Source organism: Branchiostoma belcheri, unplaced genomic scaffold (genome assembly GCF_001625305.1).
Source record: "Branchiostoma belcheri isolate BF01 breed outbred unplaced genomic scaffold, Haploidv18h27 scaffold28, whole genome shotgun sequence".
In the NCBI taxonomy this organism is placed as follows: Eukaryota; Metazoa; Chordata; class Leptocardii; order Amphioxiformes; family Branchiostomatidae; genus Branchiostoma; species Branchiostoma belcheri.
The window spans coordinates 49,129-70,514 of NW_017803887.1; the positions used below are offsets into that span (position 1 = coordinate 49,129).

Below are 21,386 nucleotides of genomic sequence, written 5' to 3' on the forward strand. Positions count from 1 at the left end.
AGGGCAGAGCTGGACACACATCTGGAGGTATGTCCGCTTTCAATTAAAATTGGGACAAATCTATCTGTATCTGTACAGCCAGTGTAACCTCCCTTTTAAAATAATACACTAGCATTTCAGACGCACAGCTGGCTATTACATTATCACAACCTTTGGTCATATAACTGCACGTTGTTCAAACCTATTGGATTTGGTTTACAATAAATTCCGCAATGTGCAGTTCCAGATGCTACCCCTTCTCACAAACTCGACATGGGAGACCACACTGTGATGTGGCCGGAGCAAAATGATGATCCATATTCAGATCCATACTACAAACCCCAGGAGACTGATACAGATGAAAAGCAAGAGGAAAGAAGCTTAAGCCTCAAAGGTACGCCGGGGTTAAAAATGTTTCAATAGAAGCAAAAACATCTTTTACCTTTTTAATATCTTACAGACTAGAATATTTTACAGACTAACTTATATGGATTATGTTACCATACGTATTCTATGTGCGAATAGAGAAAAACAAACTAGCCTGGGCACCATCCTATTTGTATGCCAGGGCTCCCATACATATATGGGAGCCCCGACATACAAATAGGATGGCACCCAGGCTAAAAACAAACTACTTGTATATCAAACCCCAGAGCGTACCATGGACATGTGGAAGAAGGCAAAATCCAGCAAGATTTGTTGGGTCCTTCTGGGATGTGGAGTCTTCGTGATTGTGGCAGCCATCATTGCCGTAGTCCTGTCATCTTTCATCCAACTTGGAAGTATGGTAAGTCAGACAGTACCGTTGAGGCATAACAAAAACCTTGTAGGGACACACCTATTAATTTCCCGGGGTTTGGGGCATTTTTTTGAAAATCTATGCAAGAGGACGTCAAAAACAAACTGGGAGGACAACTTGAAAATGCCTGTATGTACCAATTGCAATAGGACAGAGACCATTGGTGATATTGGCTTGATTGCATAATGTATTCTTTTAAATCAGAACGGCCATACAGGAATTCAATTTCTTTGTTCCCAGAGAAATAGACAAACCTATGCAAAGGTAGAAAATCAATATAAGAACAGAGAAAAATCTGTACATGTTACACGTGTACACAGAGTTCACTGCACTGGAAAACTGTAATTAGAACACGTTTCCTTCATAGCCACCTCTATTCATGTTGTCCTCTATTCATGTTGTCGTCTTGGGGAATTGTTGCTACAAAATAAAAAAAAGAAAATGAATTTGGGTAACGTTACATCTGTTTACAGGAAGTGCACGATTCTGCTAAACAGAAAAATGTGGTCGGGACGAAGCTAAGGCCAGTGAATTCAGTCTCCTCACCATCGATGCAAATGAAAAATGTTGCTGCCACATGGGTGAAAACATACTCGACGTCACCCACACTGTCTTCAAAAGGGGACTCAAAGGAGCCATTCGTAAACACCAGTTCACACCCAGGAATCAAACCAATGACCATCATGTCACTATCAGCAACAGGTTAGACCACACACACCCCTTCAATCTTGATGATGGTGTAATCAATATTTCTAATCAACTTTAGCCTTGGCTGGATATCTAACATTCCGGTAATGCTGTTACAGTTAATACAGTCTTACCTTAGTTCCTCCTGCAAGTAGCTGCATCGGCCAACTTGCAGACTTAACAGTATTCCTCCATAGGTTTCTGTTTTGTGCCGCAGCAGACATGGATTCCGTATTGCCAAATCCCAGTTTCTAATCATCATTCTGAATTGTTTTGCGTAGGATAACGGTCTTCCTCTTGGTCTTTTCCCCTTTGGTATCCAATCCATAGCTATCCTGGTCGTTCTATTGTTTGGTAGTCTCCATACATGTCCTGCAAACCTCAGTCTTCTCTCAGCTACCATCTCTCTGATAAGTGGGACTTTTGCTCTCAACATGAATCGTTAATACAGTAGCTAAGTACTATTCACGATAGCCACATCATTGATTATATTGTCACACAGACATCAATGAATGCACCAGAAACCCGTGCCAACATGGACGCTGTGTGAACAAAGATGGCGGATACAAATGTACCTGCTCACCTGGATGGACTGGACAGAACTGTCAGCAGGGTAATTTTCTGTTTTAAGGTTGTCACACTAGAGGTGTAAAGGTTCCGTAATATAATGGCAATTATTTATGTACTATTTGATAATTCTTGCTTTATCACACAGATATAAATGAGTGTACCAGGAAATCATGCCTACATGGAACCTGTGTGAACAAAGATTGTGTTCACACAGGCTCCAATCAGTGTGTTTTCAATCAGTTTGGCTAGGGTATCAGTATAACTTTCTTTAACAGACTTCAATGAGTGCAAAGAGTGGAAACCTTGCCGGCACGGAACCTGTGTGAACAAAGCTGGTGGATACAAATGTACCTGCTCACCTGGATGGACTGGGCACAACTGTCATGAAGGTGAGTACTTTTGTTAACCAAGGTATAACACTGTGTTTTCAGCATATTTTTTTCAATGAGTTTAGCTACAACTGCTGTACATATCTTTCACACAGACATCAATGAGTGTATCAGAAAACCATGCCAACATGGAACCTGTGTGAACAAAGATGGCGGATACAACTGTACCTGCTCACCTGGATGGACTGGAAAGAACTGTCAGCAAGGTTAGTTGGGTTTTGTTATCTAACATTGCTTAGTTGTTCTTGACTCCATTCCTTCATCCCCACTGATCCTTCATACATGTAACTCTAGGTAACTGTTCTTTATTACACAGATGTTAATGAGTGTGGGAGAAACCCTTGCAAACATGGACGCTGTGTGAACAAAGATGGTGGATACAACTGTACCTGCTCACCCGGATGGACTGGACAGAACTGTCAGCAAGGTGAATTATGTTTTTAGACTTGCTAAAAACTTCCACGAGAAAATCTTGGAAGATGTTAATTTTGAAACATGTTTTAGAACTGACAGAATGGTGCATTTCTTTTCACTAAAGATTACAAACTGTATATTCTATGTCATTTTATTTCCCCGCAAAAATTGTAATGATAAGTTGGCTTGTACTGTTTTCTCCTAATCCTGTTGTTTTAACTGTTTTCAAAGAAATTGACGAATGTATGGGGAACCCCTGTCAACATGGAACCTGTGTGAACCAAGATGGCGGATACAAATGTACCTGCTCATATGGATGGGCTGGGCAGAACTGCCAGCAAAGTGAGTACTTTTTCTGTAGCTACCACACTCAATTTTCATCCTTTTTCCGTCTACTTTTCTGTATTTTTTAAATTCTTAGGTTTTATTATTGCACATTCAGACAGCTATGGGCGTACCACAAACCGAGTGTACATGGACAATGTGTGAACTAATGGAGGATGCTCAGGTGACTGGAAGAAATATAGAATCCACTGATACACGAAGTCAGCTCAGGTTTAGTCGAAAGCTACCTCTAACTGCAAGCATCTATTAGTCCATTGGTGTTAGCTGAATGCACTTAATAACTAGTTGTAATTACAGCCTAATTCAATGCCAGAGTAAATGATGACAATACAGCAACCACTGCTACATATTTGTGACAGACCAAGTAAGGTGGTCTACAGAAATCTCTAACGGAAAGCACCAATAGGCATTAGGTGTTAGCTAACTAACTCTGTAACTCTTTGAGGGTAACAGTGGTACGTTGCCAGAGTGGTTGGACTTGGAGAGAACACAATAACCTGACTGCCACAAGTTTGTAAGAGATAATATCACTCAACTGTTCTACAGAAACCTGAATACCATATGCACAACAGCAAGCATCAATACTCATTTCGTGAAAGCTGCAATTGTATCTTAGCTAGCAATAAGATGTGATGATTAGCTCACTGCATTTACTTTTTTACAGGACCATGCAATTGTGTGGAGGGGATACAGCACCCATAGCTATAGTTTATGAAAGACAAAGGCAGCTTGCCTACAGCTTACTCTAACTGTGAGCATACTCATTTGCTGTTGGGTCATTTGCTGTATTTACTGTTTAAATGTTACAGAAGGCCATTGCCAGAGTGGATGGAGAGGGGATACAACACACATAGCTACAAGATTATGGCAAGGTCATGAGAGGCAAACGGCAAACACAAACAGCAAGCAATGATGCGCATTTGATGTTAACTTAGCTCATTGCATTTACTGTTTAAATGCTACAGAGGTACCAGGTTGCCAAGACACTTGGAGGGAATACGGAAACCACTGCTACAGGTTTGTGAATTGGGAAGTTTTCTGGAGCAAAGCCAACAGCGAGTGTAAAAAGCAAGATGCAAACCTGACCTCCATCACAAGCGAGGAGGAGAAAAATTTCATCACAACTCTCATCTCAAAAGGTGGGTAATAAACAACACCTCGTCATCAATTAATGCATTATTCATGATTCATAGATGTTGATGTTTAGCCCACATTTAATTTGCAGGTTCCCAGATTTTCAATTAACATTTTCACATAAAGACATGTACTGGTCCCACCCTACAATATGTAGTCTATTTGCTTGTTTGCTTTGCGCAATAACCTTTCAATGGCCTTTTGAAAAAACACACCAGATAAATAGTACAGAAAGACTAGATCCACTCATACCAGGATAGACCTAAATTCTTGCAATACCAAGATAAGTATGGTAGGATCTTTAATGTGTTCAAGGTGTAGCTAACACTATGAACACGGTTGAGTGTGGAAACAGGGCATAAAATTGGGGCCTACTGGGGATTTAAACCCAGAACCTTTGATCTCAACCACAAACCACAAGGCCGCCTTACATGTTTGTACATTGTAGACCAACTTCCAATAATATTTATACAAGTAGCCACATGTTGCTTGACTGCAGCTCCTCGTGAGGTGTGGATTGGGCTTCGCAGAAGTGGAAGAACATGGAAGTGGGTTGATGGGACACCATTCATCTACAAGAACTGGAAACGTGGCGAGCCTAACGGCTACATGTCCATCGTCGGCAATCGAGAAGACTGCGTAAATATGTTCCCTCGGGTGGGTGCTCTCTTTCTTTTTTTTTATTACAGAACAGTAGTAATGTCTTCAAAAAGCTGGACAGGTATAGATAAATTTACAGAATGGAAAGTTTGTTTTAGTTGCAGTTTTCAGGCTGATTTCCAACGTATTTCTTACACATTTTAAAAACTTTTTTCACGTATACTATATATGTACATCTAAGTTTCAGTTTTGCTTCTACCTATTATATGTGCATGTATTTCCTTGTAACTTTAATTTGTTTTAACATTTTCATTGGACATGCGTGTTAAATATTTGTATCAGTTTTTGTTTTTGTACTTCATTTCTCGTATATAAGTTTGTCTACTACGTAAAATGCAAGAAGCAATAATTTTCCACATGTATCATTTCCCACAGAATAAAGACAGTTTGTTTAATAAGTGGAAAAAGGGAACCTGGAATGACATCACATGCAAAGTATACGGATATTCTTACGTTTGCAAGAAGCCTAAAGCATGATATTCAAGTGAGTGTCAAAGATACTGATACAGCATGCTGGGACACCAGCAGCAACATTCCTTGTTGCCACTTTTTGCATCATATAACAAATGTTGATTTACATACGTATACTAACCTTTTTGTCAGAGATGTTTCACTTGTTTATCATCAGCGCACAGATTTAAACTTGAATGATAGAATTACTGTAATAAGTAGCTTCCATCAACTAAGTCACGCTGTACTAATGTACAGGGAGTCAGTGAAGTAATGTAAAAAGTCAATTTAATGTATGTATTTAAATGACATTTCATTTCACATTAGATTCAGAGGATGTACATGGAACAAATTGCTGATTATTCAAAAATGGTAGTGGAGTTGAAAATTAAGAATTAGGACATCCTACATTCAGAAAAATGTTAAAGTTTCTTTACGATAATTATTTTTAAGTGGTAGTTACTGCTTCTTCTCAACCTCCCTGAATGCGAACAATGTAGGAAAGAAGGATAGGGCAATATACTTGTATAGTACGTAAAATTTGTGAGTGGGGTAGGAGAATTGTTCAAAGTAAACTTCACAATCAAAAGTTGAAATTACCAAAGGATTTATCTGGTGATTTACCGTTAGCCTGTAGGAGCATCTGTTTTCGTAGGTGCAGAAGTTGTGAAATTGTACAGACTTGTTTAAGCATCGTAGTTGAAAATTTTAACACTTGAACGACTCGCCGTTTTCTATTGGGTCACACCAAGGACATTCAGACACACACACACACACACACACACACACACACACACACACATACACACACACATCTAATTTGTTGGTTCTCAGATTTTTGAAATTTATGCTTACTACAAATCTGTTTTAATTTTGACAATATAATAACACACAAGAGATCAGAAAACAGTACATATGAGATTCAAAAGAGTGTTTGTGATGGAGGTTGTAGGAAGTTTGGTACAATGAGCTTAAAAAATAATATTTGTTGTTGCAAAGTAGCACAAATATCATGGAGTAGTGTGATGTCTGAGATTTTTAATGATTGAATATTTGCATATCTTGTTGTAGTATTTTATGTCATTTCAATTTCACTGTAGACAATGGCATGATAATAATAATAATAATGCTAACAAAATGTTGAAACAAAACCTTGCCATGGGATAAAAATTTGATGAACTGGTTTATTTATTTATTATTTACAAAACACATGCCATTGCAGCCTTACATGGCTGAATTAGGGCACGATACATTAAAATCTATCTATCTATCTGACATAAGAAATATATGAGTTGAGATTGAGAGAACCATATATAGAAATGTATGCTACTTGTCATCATCACATTTCCATGATCAATGAGAAAATACAAAAAAATACAAAAGCTCTAGATGTTTCCATGTAGGCATGAGATCTTTAAATTCTTGTAAATTCTACTAATTCTTGTTTTTGAATTTTAATGCCCTGTGTCTTTGCCAGCAAGAAAGTAGCAAAATGTGAATTCGCATGGTGCATTCACCTGGCAAAACAACCACACGGCACCGGTACCACGTAAAGTAATGCTACATGAATTTATCAAATTTTAGTTTTTTTTTTGTATGAGCAAATATTATATGTAAGATTAGTCTGTTAGGTGTAATGGTAATGAATATGCATGTGTCATTTCATGACCTCACGTACTGAGGTGTTTGTAGTCTTGTGTTGTGTTGTGTTTTTCATATCTTATTTTATTTGTTTTATTTATTCTATTAATTCTCTTTATTTCATTTATTTCTTTATTTTGTTTCATATTTTTTATTTCATATTTTAATTTATTTAATATTTAAATTTTTTATTCATAATTTTTATAATTTATAATATTTATAATTTTTCATACAATTGCTTAGCCATTTGCATGAAGTTAAAATACAGTGAGAATAACAACATTGTCAACATGAGTGCGAGTTTTTTTTTTGTATTTCAGCTGTGAAAATTGTTATATAGCTCGAAAGCCTTAGGGTGGAATGGCCAGTGGACAAAATTATATCTCAGATTATGCCATTTTTTCCTTCATTTCCAATGAGACCAAATGGAGGTAGATGACGCCAAGGACATGTCAGAAAGAAAGTACGAAACCAAGAATTCAGATGGTGGATTTCTTCTTGCCCCATGTCCAATTAACAGCCACCTTTGCCAGCAAGAAAGAACAAAGATGTCGATTCGCATGGGATTCAGAAATGGGCAAATGTCATATGTAAGATTATAAATATAAATATAATTGGACTTAAATTTCTTCCCAGTCCAGTTTTCTTATAGACCTCTTGATGGACGTTTACGAAAAATCAGAGACAACCGATATAAGTGTATTCATTGGAAAGAATACTGGGATGTCACTAGTTTAAGTCAATCAATTGGGAATAAGATGCAATAAGATTTTAAATGAAAAGCAAGACAACATCATTGTCTACTAGATTATGTCTTTAATAAAGAATTTATCATGCCTTTGGTACAGTGCCTGGCTGCCATGGTTCTTAAACCATTTATGAATCCAGAAATAAAGACATAATCATGATGCAATTGTTACAGTCTTTAACATCATTGGTAGCAAGTCGAAGCAATCAGCTAATATTAGTTTTTCCCAAGATGTTTTCCTCTGCTTTTAGTTGTTAAACTCATGAAAACGTACAGCTTTGCTCAATGCATCATATTTATATATGGCATAGTTACATGACTAAGGATATTTACCTTGATTATATCATGTTCATAAACATGTTGACATAGCAGAAACGAAAGCTTGCAATTTGGTAGGCTAAATGTACAGTGTTTGGTTCTGTTCAGGCTCATTATTTCAAACTTATGTATTCCATTTTTCTTACTTCAACTTTCATCCATAGTACAAGGATGTCCAACCATTGCACAGTGGTTGAAAAAATGGTTTTAGAATGATAGTGAGCAACTGGAAATCATTCACCATAATTCAGGATTATGAAAATGTTAATCACTTTGAGTTCAGGAATATATATAAAATTGCTTTGACTTGAAAAACACACATTCATGTCAATCAAAATCAACCAAAAAAGAATATACACAATAAAACATTACCATTAATGTCCACACGAGTTTAAAATTTAAATTGGACATTGAAATTTAGTTCAGTAATATATATTTTTTACTTGAAAAAAAAAAACAACCAACGTATTAGCATTTAAAGTTTTAACCCTGCTGTCACTTCATTGACAGTGGATCTTATTTCCTTTTATAACACTGAAGTGAATCAGAATAAATTTAAAAAAAACTACAGGTACATATGGCATTGTCTAGACTTATTTCTGGTGCACATTTGTACTGCTGTCTCCTCCAACTTCAACATGTTATTCAAGGCAATTTCACAGTCCTATATTTGACTTTAGAAAAAACACTGTAAGGTCTAAGAATTTTCAAAGCATTTTCAAACCTCGGTCTGCAGGTACTATTTTTTTTTTTCATTTATAGAATTTTCAAACTACTGGCCCCTTCAGATTTGAACTAGATCAGGTGTGTTTGGGAGGGGATTTTCTATCCCCTCTAATGTCTCCTCTAAGCATTTTCTAAGCATTTTCAAACCTCTGTAGAACTTCAAGTTGGTACAATTCTTAAAAATGGACAAATCATATTTTCATCATAGATTAGATGATAGATAATATATGATGTTGTAACGAGGGTAGTTACAAGGTTAACTCAGTACATTGATATACTCAATGACGTATAGGTAGAAATAAATCTGAACAACGGTACGGTAATTATTATAATGTTGAAATGAAATGTTTTTTTTTTTAATTTTATTTTTGTATTTCATTTTGTGCATCTATAGTCATAGAAGGTCTCACAAAAGTCCCTACACTTTTGTTGTGCCAATAAATCAATTCATCTTTCTATTCAGTAAGTAATGTGAGCTAAGAGTGAGCTAGTACTGTCAGTCAGCATTTATGAAATTCTGAAATGATTCAAGTTATCCATATTTACCAACAATATTCATGCAGCTTGAGTTTTTCGATTCCTAAATAGCCATTTAAGAATAAATAGTGTCATTGTCATTGTTAATTTTCTGTCACACATAGGTGACCATTGCCTCTTGACCTTTTATCACACCATTGGTAAGGGTTAACTGTAGGTAAGGTTATCTGTGGTTGTGACTTGCAGGGTCGCCTACTAATAAATGGGTTTTTTTATTGTCCAAACAGTACCCGTGCAGTCGCAGCCTGTATACGGCTGAATTGATGCAGGGTATTACATAATCAAGACAAATCACAACAATCAAATAATACACATGATACAAATATTTGTTCCACAAATTATTGTGGAACTGTCGCAAGGGTCTATACGGCAGCCATTCGGCGCCAGGTGACCTCAATACGACTTTCCCCAACCGAAGTTAGGTACCCATTCACACCTGGGTGGAGTGAGGAAATTCGTGTAAAGTGCCTTTCCCAAGGGCACAACGTCGGGGCGCATGTTCAGACATGCCCCAGGTACGACTCGGAATCGAACCCGAGTCTCCTGGTTCGTAGTCGATCGCTCTAACCACTACACCACCCGACGCCACTTGTCTTTAAAGGCGGTCTATGTCTGCCAAATATTTACATTTTGAAGAATCAAAGCAAGAAAATTAACATTCTGCCTCGACTTCATCGAAAGAGCAAACTAGATGTAGAATAGAAAGGATTCCGGCCTAGTCCCAACGTAGCGCTGATCTTTAATAGTTGGGGAAAGGCAATGAGCAAAGTTTTTGGATTAGGACCTAAATGTACATCGTGTGAAAGGGACTATAAGGATAGAACATTCTTCTTCTACATGTACAACTTACAAGTAACATTGCAAGTACTTGCTTCACAGCACAGAGGCTCCTTATATTTCTAAATTCTGTTTAAAAAAAATATACAAAGCAATTATCACTTGAGCCAACTGCAGATTCCTTGAAATTTGTGTTTCTTGGGTCTGATTGCTTTTCTTAGATGAGGGATGGATTATACTTTCTGACTGCGTCACTTTGGCTTCTTGCAAACGTAGGATAGGGTCACCCAGCACTTGTTGTCGTCCCACTGTCCTTTCTTGCCTTTTGCGCCCAGCCAAAAGCTCCCTTCGTCCTGTCAAAAATGTTCCATGTACCAACACGTTACACATGCAATGCAGCAGGTAAGGCCAAACCTACATGGACCATAGCAGGATGCATGTAGGTGCAGACACCATAGACATGAGAAATATCTGCTCAGTTCGGATTTCACCTGCACTAATACATATGCAGGTGTTCTAGCATTTAGAGCAAGCAACACATAATAAAGAGGCATGCAAATTCCTCCATGCATGAAGGTAATGAAAGAAAAATTAAATGGTAAAATTAAATGATCTTACCCTAGAGTACATAGCACCACAATTCTCTCCCTGCCCAACTGACAACCACGCCTTGTTGTTAGGCTCACCCGGGGCCCAGTTCGTGTAGGTAATAGCTGACCCATCGGTAAACGTGCATCTCCCATTAGTACGATGCCATCCGAACCAGACGACGTGACGTAATCTCCCTTTCGGGGCTGGAGTTAAGTGACAACATAGTGTGTCACTAATAATGCAGCCTCTTTATACCGTATTCATGAATACTATCAGTTTTAACACAGTAAATGGCGAAGCATTGCTGGCAAATGTGACTTTCTGTCAAAAGCATTCAGCAGAATTTTGATTTTGTTATATTCTTAACCGAAGATCAAAATAACTTCAAACGTTATTGATAATCATCATAAAAATTTACGTTTTAGCCTTCGCCAGATATGCTGACCGTCTTGCAGGTTGCTTAGTGCTATTTCTGTGCTGTAAATGTCATAACATTTTGACTAACTTGTTGTTACAGTATTTCCTGCAAAACAACTACTGGGCCATACCTAATTACAGGACTCGAAATTAATTGTGTGCCGATGGCCAGTGACCAGTAAAATATAAGCCGGGACAACTAAAAATATCGGGGCATTTTTGGGACTGTCACAATAGAAAAATAATCAACATCAGAATGTCAGCCCTTTTCTTGTCTGGCTACGCCGAAAAAGCTCCCCAGAATTTTCCATTTACTCTGCAATTATAGTGCACCTGGAAGTCAAAACGAAAGCAAAATAAAGCTGACTTCAAGCTAACTTCCTGAAAAAAAAAAACATGCTGGGACAGTTCATCCTCACCTCGGGACAATTGGAATTTATTTTCGGGAATGTGTTGGGAAAATTGGAAAAATGATAGTTTTGAGGCCTGCCTAAAGGTGGATTACCGATTGTTCAAAACAAGTATCAAATGTGAAACTTGCCTAAACTAAAGGTGGTGGTCCACAGACAATTCAAAACAAAAATTGATTGTAAAATTCATCAAAAATTATGATTATTATATTATAACCCACCATTGTAGATGAGACTTGCAATGAAGTCGTTTTCCCCACGGCTTTTAATAGAAGCCAGGTTTGCACCTTGTTGTTTGCATTTTGAGTTTGCTTTGGACCATTTCTCCTTGTTTCTCTCAAACTTGTAGCAGTGGTTGTTGTGTTCCACCCACCCACTTTGGCATGGCTCGGCTGTAACAAACAGTACTTGTATTAAATTGAAAGGTTTATTGCAAATTCGTGCCCGGAGGCTAAATACTATGTCTGAAGGGTTTGACTTCTATTTTGTAAACCATGGAAGACGTAATGTCCCACCAAATTTGTGAGTTTTTGGAAGTTAAAAGAAGAATAGTTTTTCTTGATCTGTAAGTTTTGAGAAATTGGGATAAATTGTACAAGTTTGAATGGTCAACTCGAGCGTTGTTATGGAATGGACAGTTTGAAATTAAAATAATTGGGTATAGATGCTTCCAGTTATAGTCTGATGTAGACCACCTGACTTAGTCTCTTACACACATGTTGCAGTGTTGTTGTTTTTTTCTGCTTGTTACACTTCGGCATCGCCAGACTAGCTGTTGTGAGATATCACAAAATAGGTACCAGTATAAAACTGTTGGGTGCAATGGGTCTAGAGAAACCGTTTTGATAATGCTGGTGATTGAAAACTCGACTATAGCAGTTAGACACAGATAATGGAAAAGAGTGATAAACCGAAACAGGCTAAAATATGGTGGGGGGGGGGACTTATAAAGGCGTTCAGCATCACAAGTTAGTTTTCTCACCCTTTATTGTTAACATAATTTAAACAATTCAAATGAACAAACTACAACTGCATGAAAATCCATTAAATAAAGCCAGTTAATCAAGTTTTCCTCATAGTATGCTTGCAGATTTTTGTCATAACGAAATTTGATTAAAAAATCACCTTGCTGACAGTTCTTTCCAGTCCATCCAGGTGAGCAGGTACATTTGTATCCTCCAACTTGGTTCACACAGGTTCCATGTCGGCATGGGCTTCTGATGCACTCATTGATGTCTGTAGTTCCAAGATAATAACAATGCATTTAAAAAACCAATTGCCCAGAAAAGGGGAAAAAAGGATTGCTGAATAACTATAAGCAAATTGCTACAAGTATGAAATTCACCTTGGTGACAGCTCTTTCCAGTCCATCCAGATGAGCAGACACATCTGTATCCGCCATCTTGGTTCACACAGCGTCCATGCCGGCATGGGTTTCTGGTGCACTCATTGATGTCTGAGTGATGGCAAAAAAAATCCATAAACAAAACCAATCATCAAGAAAAGAACAATAGGTGAGACAATGGCGATAATTTGCACGCAAATTGAATGATAGCTGCACTATTAGAAAGTCACCTTGCCGACAGTTCTGTCCAGTCCATCCAGGTGAGCAAGTACATTTGTATCCGCCAACTTGGTTTAAACAGCGTCCATGTTGACATGGGTTCCTGGTACACTCATTGATGTCTGAGTGATGGCAAAAAATACATGACTAACACCAATTATCAATGTTGTCTGTGTGCAGGAGACCTAAAGTTGTTTAAAAGCAAAGTTAAACAAAAAGATAAAGGAATGCTGAAAATTTAAACTTGAATGGAAATAAGAAACATAAGAAACTCACCCTGTTTACAGTTCTGTCCAGTCCATCCAGGTAAGCAGGTACATTTGTATCCACCAGCTATGTTCACACAGGTTCCATGTTGGCATGGTCTCCGTATGCACTCATTGATATCTGATAAACAAAAAATACCACTATTCATAAATACAACCATCATTAGGGAAGAGAGAGATGGCAAAGAAGAGAGAGAATAGAATTAGGAAAATTGCTGCATACATGACAAATGCTTAACATATACAGATCTAGAGAGAACTAACCTTGCTGACAGTTCTGTCCAGCCCATCCAGGCAAGCAGGTACACTTGTATCCACCATCGTTGTTCACACAGCGCCCGTGTTTGCATGGGTTTCTGATGCACTCATTGATGTCTGTTAAAATAATTGAATTAATCCATCATTAAGGAAGAGAGAAATGAAGAAATAAAGAGAAAGGGAAATCGAAAAAAAAGGTTGGAATTATAAAAAAAATTATGTATTCATGACAAACTAAAAGGAACGCACCTTGCTGACAGTTCTGTCCAGTCCATCCAGGTGAGCAGGTACATTTGTATCCGCCATCTTTGTTCACACAGGTTCCATGTTGGCAAGGGCGTCGGGCACATTCATTGATGTCTGTGGAAAAAAACAAATATTGGAAGGAAATCAGTTAAAACACACTCAGTCTTACAACACATTCTTTTCTGCCTTAATATACACAAAATGAACTGTGCGCAAATTGAACTCACCTTGCTGACAGTTCTGTCCAGTCCATCCAGGTGAGCAGGTACATTTGTATCCGCCATCTTTGTTCACACAGGTTCCGTGTTGGCAGGGGCGTCGGGCACATTCATTGATGTCTGTGTGGAAAAAATATTGGAAGGAAATCAGTTGAAACACACTCAGTATTACACCACATACTTTTCTGCCATAATATGCACAAAATGAACTGTACGCAAATTGAACTTACCCTGCTGGCAGTTCTTTCCAGTCCAACCAGGTGAGCAGGCACATTTGTATCCGCCATCTTTGTTAACACATATTCCGTGTTGGCATGGCTTTCTGTTGCACTCATTGATGTCTGAAATAAAACACAAGAAGTAAAACCCATTATATCCATCTGCAGCAAAGAATTTGCCACTGTTGTAATAAGATAAAATTGTGGGTGAGTGTTTGTTGTTAATTTTGCATTATAAGGACATAAACATACGACAAAGGTCTTTTAATTATGCGTTAGTTCTTTAACACGAAAGAGAGATAGTAAAAGAAAGAAAGGAAATGGATGGAAAAACTATAATATTGATGTATTTAAATGCCATAGCCTAATAATTAGTAGATCTTACTTAATACTTCTTTTTCAACTATTGTTCACTGAAAAACTACGTATCAAGCAGAAACAAATTATACCTATTAAGCTTCCATAGCTTAGCTTACATGTACATACATAAAATAATAATCACCTTGTCGACAGTTCTGTCCAGTCCATCCATTTAGGCAGCTGCAGATGTACTTGCCAGGTTGGTTTGCACAGCGTCCATGCTGGCATGGTTTCCCAGTACACTCATTAATGTCTGAGGGATAGAAATGTACAGTACTGTAAGTTGCACATTAGACTGATTGCAAATTAATACAACACTAAATACATTTACCAAATTTTACAGTAAGATTTCAACTAATCATAAATGGTAAATAAAGGACAAAAATAGGCACCAAACCATTATAAAATTCAGCCATTATACTGTAGTTTATGCACAAATAACTCACCTTGGTGGCAGTTCTGTCCAGTCCATCCAGGTGAGCAGGTGCATTTGTGTCCGCCATCTTTGTTTAAACAGGTTCCATGTAGGCAGGGTTTCTTGATACATTCGTCGATATCTAAGTAAAGAAAATGGAATGTCAGTTACAAATTGAGGAGACAACTTAGGAAAGAGAGAAAGAAAATTAAACAGAAAGTTGAAGGCAGAATAGAAAATAGGAATTCACCTTGCTGACAGTTCTGTCCAGTCCATCCAGGTGAGCAGGTACATTTGTATCCGCCATCTTTGTTGACACAGGTTCCATGTTGGCATGGTTTGCTGGTGCACTCATTGATGTCTGTGTGATAAAGAGAGAAATATCAATGAGAAATTTATGAAAAATAGCAATAAAATTATTCAAAAAGAAATTTTAAGGCAGAATAGAAAATAGAAACTCACCATGCTGACAGTTCTGTCCAGTCCATCCAGGTGAGCAGGTACATTTGTATCCACCATCGTTGTTCACACAGGTTCCATGTTGGCAAGGTTTGCTGGTACACTCATTGATGTCTATGCGAAAAATAAAGAAATATTAGTGACAAATTTATGAAAAAGAGAAAGAAAATACAATAGAAAGAAACTTTAAGACAGATTAGATGAAAACATGAAATCACCTTGCTGACAGTTTTGTCCAGTCCATCCAGGTGAGCAGGTACATTTGTGTCCGCCATCTTTGTTCACACAGGTTCCATGTTTACATGGTTTCCTGGTGCACTCATTGATGTCTGTGTGATAAATAAAAAAGATGAAAGCCACAAATGAAACTCAGTGCCAGCTAGGAAAGAAAGGAACAAAGTGAAAAAGGCATGGTTTTCTGCCTTGTGCATTTATTGATTTCAGAGTGTGTGGTAACAAACAAAAATTAGGCACTAAATGTAAATAAGAGTTAATTTAGAGTACAAGCACATATAACAGGACAGGTTTTGTTTTTTAATGATAAGTCTTTGGTGTGTTTTATTGTAAGTAGAGAACGTTGACTACAAAGTAATTTCCGTAACTCACCTTGCCGACAATGTTGTCCGGTCCATCCAGGTGAGCATGAGCAGTTGTAACCAACGTCTTTCCTCTCACAGGTCCCATGCTGGCAAGGCATCTTCATACACTCATTCACTTCTGTGTTAGAGAAAATTTGTATTAATAAAACAACATCATATCTACAAATAGGCGTTTTATATGCCTGAATACAAAAAAATGTGAAGAGGACTTCGAATTTGTCTGGAACAATTTGAGTTGGTATGTTGGTATGACTTCTTGGTCTAGAGGCAGGGTCACTAACAACCGGACGGTCAATGCTACTCCAAATATCATCCGCACAGCACCAGTCTTTGTCAAAAAAACCCAACTAAGCATTGAATCATATTGTTTTGATATTTTTTTTGAAATCATAGTTAAATCCTGCTCTAGAGTAAACTCTAACAACACAGTTAAATTTCCAAGCTACAACTACCTACCTGTTGTCGTCAGAGACATGAGAGTAGTCGGCATGGTCTTTATGGTTGTTTTTTCCAGTTTGAATCCCGATGGAAAAGGCAAAGTCGAGTTGACATCAGTCGAGATGTTCTCCTGGTAGAGAGATGTCCACCACGTAGTGCTTGGGTTAATATGATTCCCAACATGGTTTCTGGCGCTGTAAACCTCCTGGTAATCAATTGTATAGTATATAAACATATCTGAATTGTTCTGGATGATGTCTCTAATTCATTTTCTTGGCTCTTGGATTTAATGGTTTTTCTTTTTATCTTAGTATATATATAGGATATGTTTACACCATTCAGGTTATGAATCGATTACAGATACAGTATTTTGGCATTAACAATTGAAGGATTTGTTTACTCCTATCCTTGGTTACATATTTGTATCAGTGCAATGAAAGTAGAAAATTCATTATTTGCCATGTTAACCATCCTGTTACAGGCCTTTGCACATGTTGACATTAAATTGTGACTATAGTGTAGTATGGCAGTAGTATCACAGAATAGAATGTCCAAGTTCTTATAAGTTTGAGTCATACTTAATCATTTTTTCCTGCAGACCTGCGTAAGCAGATTACGTCTTGTGCAGAATAAAGAAGATATTATTTCGAGGCTTGGGAAAAAAACTAAAAAGCAATACCTCTTTCCCAGCGGTAAAATGGGAAACCAGTACAGCGGCAGACACAGCTAGTATCATAACCAGTCCAAAGCCCAATGCAATCCAGCAAATGGCCTTGGAGCTAGACTTCAGCCAATTCCACAGCTTGATGACACGGTCTAAAATTTAGAAAGCAATAACTTCATGACTTTCAAATTGCATATAATAGTAAGGCCATGTTGATTTTATATCATAACCAGTCCAAAGATGACACGATCTAAAATTTAGAAATAATAGCAATAACTTCATTACTTTAAAATTGCATATGATTGTAAAGCCATGTTTATTTTATCTGGATGCCACCCCCTTAGCTAATGCGACCAAGCGTCTAAATGCGAGCAAGCGAATAAAAGGGTTTGGCAAAAAAAATTGCCTATATTATCAAATCCACGTGGTCATTACGGTTGTATAGATGACTAATGAATAATAGACTCTTAATTTTCATTCCTCCATTTTTTTTCTTTTCTTTGATTTTGGCATATCGTTTTCTAATATTTTTTCTGCAATTTACCGCATGTATTTGCTCATTTTGCAGCTAATTTTGCTAATGCATGTAACTCTAATAAATCTAACTAAATCTTCCTTGTAGAAATTGTAATGTATACATGTACTAGCAGGCATTTCCTTCTATAGCCCCTACAAGCCCAGTGTCTATCGCATGGTAGTATTAGCTCTCCATAGCATGCCAAAAACCGGGGGTTTTGGGGGTCTTCGTGGTCTTTGGGAGCTTTTATGTGCTATTTTCTGATTGCATATAGACAACATAGCCGGCCTGGTTGAATTGTAATTACCCCCGTTTTTTTTAGAACTGGGCTAATAAGAAAACAGCCGAAGACCACCAAATCCCCAGTTCTATAAGCCTGCTACAGAGGCTATGGCAGTATTTTGCCTATCGTAACAAAGCCTGGTATAGCAGCTGACATAAATGTATATACCGTATTATGCATGTCATAATTTTCGGACATTTATAAAACCATTTCAAAATTACAAGTTTTGAAGTGTCATTCACTACACATAAGAAGCCTGCATGATATACATCCTTTCTATTGCAGGTGACATCTTTCCACAGGTATTATAAGGTGATATAACGGATGTGTTTCGTAGACCATGTTCTATGTAAATTACTTTTGCCATTGCCAACTCGCCAGAAATGATCCAGTCAATAGTGGGATGATTACTTGCAAAATTTGTACTATTGATCTAGCCTGGGTGCAATCCGATTTGTACCGGCAACCCCAAAAACTTATTCCGGGGTTTCCGTTACAAATCGGATGGCACCCAGGCTAAGGATGATCCTATCAATAGTGCATTTTTCTATTCGGTCACTGTTCCTGTCATTTTTCTAACCTGTCACGAATTATAATTTTATTGACATGGTCTTCCTGTCAATATCATCAGACCATAATTTATCCAGTAGCACAGATAATTACTTTGACGCACAAGCTAAAATAGTGATGTCGAATGCCAGTAAAACCAAATTACAGACCTTCCTGTCTTTCTTCATAGAACAGTAAAATCAAATTAGTGTAGCCTAATGTTATGGACATACCCTTAGCTTTGAAAGCAAAGCTTACGTCCTCCGCCTTTCCGTATCCATAGGCATCCTCAGCATCTTCTGATTCTTGGTCCACCTGATAAGCCACTACATGGTCTCCCACGTGGAGATAAATGGGCTCCGTGGATCCTCTACGCTCCGCATCGGCGTCGTTGCTGGGGACAATGCCATAGGGGCCAGTAGCCGTCTTCGTTCCCAAGAAGGTTTGGTCGTAGGCATGTTTACTGCGACCGGCAGACTTGCTTGGGACTTGCAGGTCTTCCTTCTTTGCTTTCTCAGGGATTGAGGGCAGCTCTTCCTTCTCTACTTTCTCTAGGGTGGAGGGCACTTTTTTCTTCTTTTGGTCGGGGTCTTTTTTCCTTGTCGGAGGCAGCACGTAATCGTTGGGTGTCGAAGACTTCCGTCTCGAGGTTAAGTTTGGGAATTCCAAATCTCCTTCCTCCTCCGTATCTGATTTTGACTTCGCTACGCCCTTTTTTTCTTTGCCCTTCTCTCCAGGCGAGAGCTTTTTGTCAGCTTCTGCCATTTCAACTGTTGAGATCGAAAAACACATTACACATTACCTTCTCTATAAAAATCTGTGCGAAACATGATAAAAAATGAGTTTAGCTGGTACTCAACTTAAAGTTTTTCCTTTAAAGCCTAAACTAAGATTAAACAAATCTTCATGTAAAGTAATTGTCAATACGAGGAACAGGTTTTATAGTATTTTCCCATAACGGCGGTTCCCCTGGGCCTGAAAATGGTACTGATTTGCTTTTGCTGAAAGACACTTCTAGGTGTGAACAATATATACAACAACAGAACTGTACATGTACATGTATGTTTCTGGTTGGAAAATAGCGAAAGAAATGGCCAAATGGTAAGTCTTTATCTGTATCTGTATAGCCGGTATAACCGCCCTTCATCGTAACTAACCAGCTAAGTCGAGAGGGAACGAGATCAAGAGGTCACTGGTTCATTTCTTTTCATTCCTGGATAGGCATTTTGCCCTCGAGAAAGGCACTTTGCATGCCTCACCTCAATCAACCCAGATGTAAAATGGGCACCTGACTTCGGTTGGGGAGGTACAATGCACTAGGAGGAGAGGAATTGGCTCCGCCTTTCCATATTGTGCTCTAGACACCCACTGCCCCTACAGCTTTATAAAAGGCTACGTGACTACATGTACATACACCCTTACCTACCTACCCTATCTGGAGGATAAAGGGAAAACTACAGATCACCTTAGTTTGTATCCATATCAACGGCTAACGCATTTAGCCAAGTCTGAGGCAATATCACAAAATAGAGTTTTCACTGCTGTAATGATTAAGTATGTTTTATATATCACCTGGGGAAGCAAACTGTGACCAGCATGCTTAATATTAAACTGTATAACACAACATCACATTGTTACATTACACCTGCTATACCTACGTAGTACAGACTAGTGACAAGGAATCATTCAAACAGCACCCAAAAAATGCAATCTCGAACAATGTTATGAGAAATGATTTCACATAACGTACATGCATACCTCCATGGAGTGATACAATCATATCCATACCTACAGCTTCCTTAAAATATCCAAAACGTAATAATACTGATATAGACCAGTAAACGTACCATCGGGAGCTTCCCCAGTATCTCTTCGGTGCTGGGGGTGTTGAACACCCGTCGCCCAGGTCGGATCGCACACGCTGGGGGAAATGTTTACTTGTACAGCAGTAATCAGATAGTCTGGCTGGAAAGTTATTCAGGCTGCCAGAAAAATGTATATGTCTAGTAGGACTGGGCCAGTAGGTGCCAGTAATACATTTATTCGAAGCTGTCCCAACCACAATGGATTCTAGGCTAGACTGAAAATGTTCATGTAAATGTCCACCAGACTAATATTGAATTGGGATCTGTGCACGTACAGCCCCTTTATGCGTGGGTGGCTCTAGGATATCTTTTTTTTTTTCAATACACTGCCAGTTGTTTGGTTTTTGTATTAGTAGCCTGATTTTTTTCTGACTCCAACAAAAACTAAAAGATATTACAAGATTATTAGTATCATCTGAATCAGAATCACAAAAGGCAAAAATTCGACACCGATGGTGAAAGAATGTCGTCGCAATTCTAGTTGATGTGACTAGTTTTCCGTTTAAGAGTTTAAAATGCATATGTCGTTTTATCATGTTTATTAAACGATTCAAACTACTAGTAGAATAAAAACATCTCCCGTTGTGAAGGAAAAAGGAATGAGGGGTCAAAAAAGGCTTAGTTTTAAACATGCTAAGTGATGGATATCAATCAAAAAGGTTCTAAGATTTTGTGACCCTGAGTGTCTGTAACGTAATCATAATCATGTATGCATGCACACCTATCTTGCATGTTGATAAATTGGGAGATAGTCCATCACGGTATAACTGCCCTTTGGCAACTCATCCAGCTTCAAAATCTTTGTTGGTATAAACTGCTCTATCTATCTATCTATCTATCTATCTATATATATATATATATATATATATACAACA

The 21,386-nt window shown here is 38.0% G+C and overlaps 1 protein-coding gene across 1 annotated transcript in view; it reads right to left on the reverse strand.

Moving 5' to 3' along the window:
- Window positions 1-21,386, reverse strand: part of LOC109472509 (fibrillin-1-like) — a 97,298-nt gene that overhangs the window by 21,828 nt on the left and 54,084 nt on the right. Inside the window, exons 36-47 of the mRNA XM_019772290.1 lie at window positions 15,815-15,925; window positions 15,600-15,710; window positions 15,388-15,498; window positions 15,169-15,279; window positions 14,375-14,485; window positions 14,154-14,264; window positions 13,930-14,040; window positions 13,687-13,797; window positions 13,433-13,543; window positions 13,168-13,278; window positions 12,938-13,048; window positions 12,718-12,828 (exon numbers count right to left, since the gene is read on the reverse strand). Coding sequence (XP_019627849.1) covers window positions 12,718-12,828; window positions 12,938-13,048; window positions 13,168-13,278; window positions 13,433-13,543; window positions 13,687-13,797; window positions 13,930-14,040; window positions 14,154-14,264; window positions 14,375-14,485; window positions 15,169-15,279; window positions 15,388-15,498; window positions 15,600-15,710; window positions 15,815-15,925 — 1,332 coding nt within the window. The remainder of the gene's footprint in view (window positions 1-12,717; window positions 12,829-12,937; window positions 13,049-13,167; window positions 13,279-13,432; window positions 13,544-13,686; window positions 13,798-13,929; window positions 14,041-14,153; window positions 14,265-14,374; window positions 14,486-15,168; window positions 15,280-15,387; window positions 15,499-15,599; window positions 15,711-15,814; window positions 15,926-21,386) is intronic.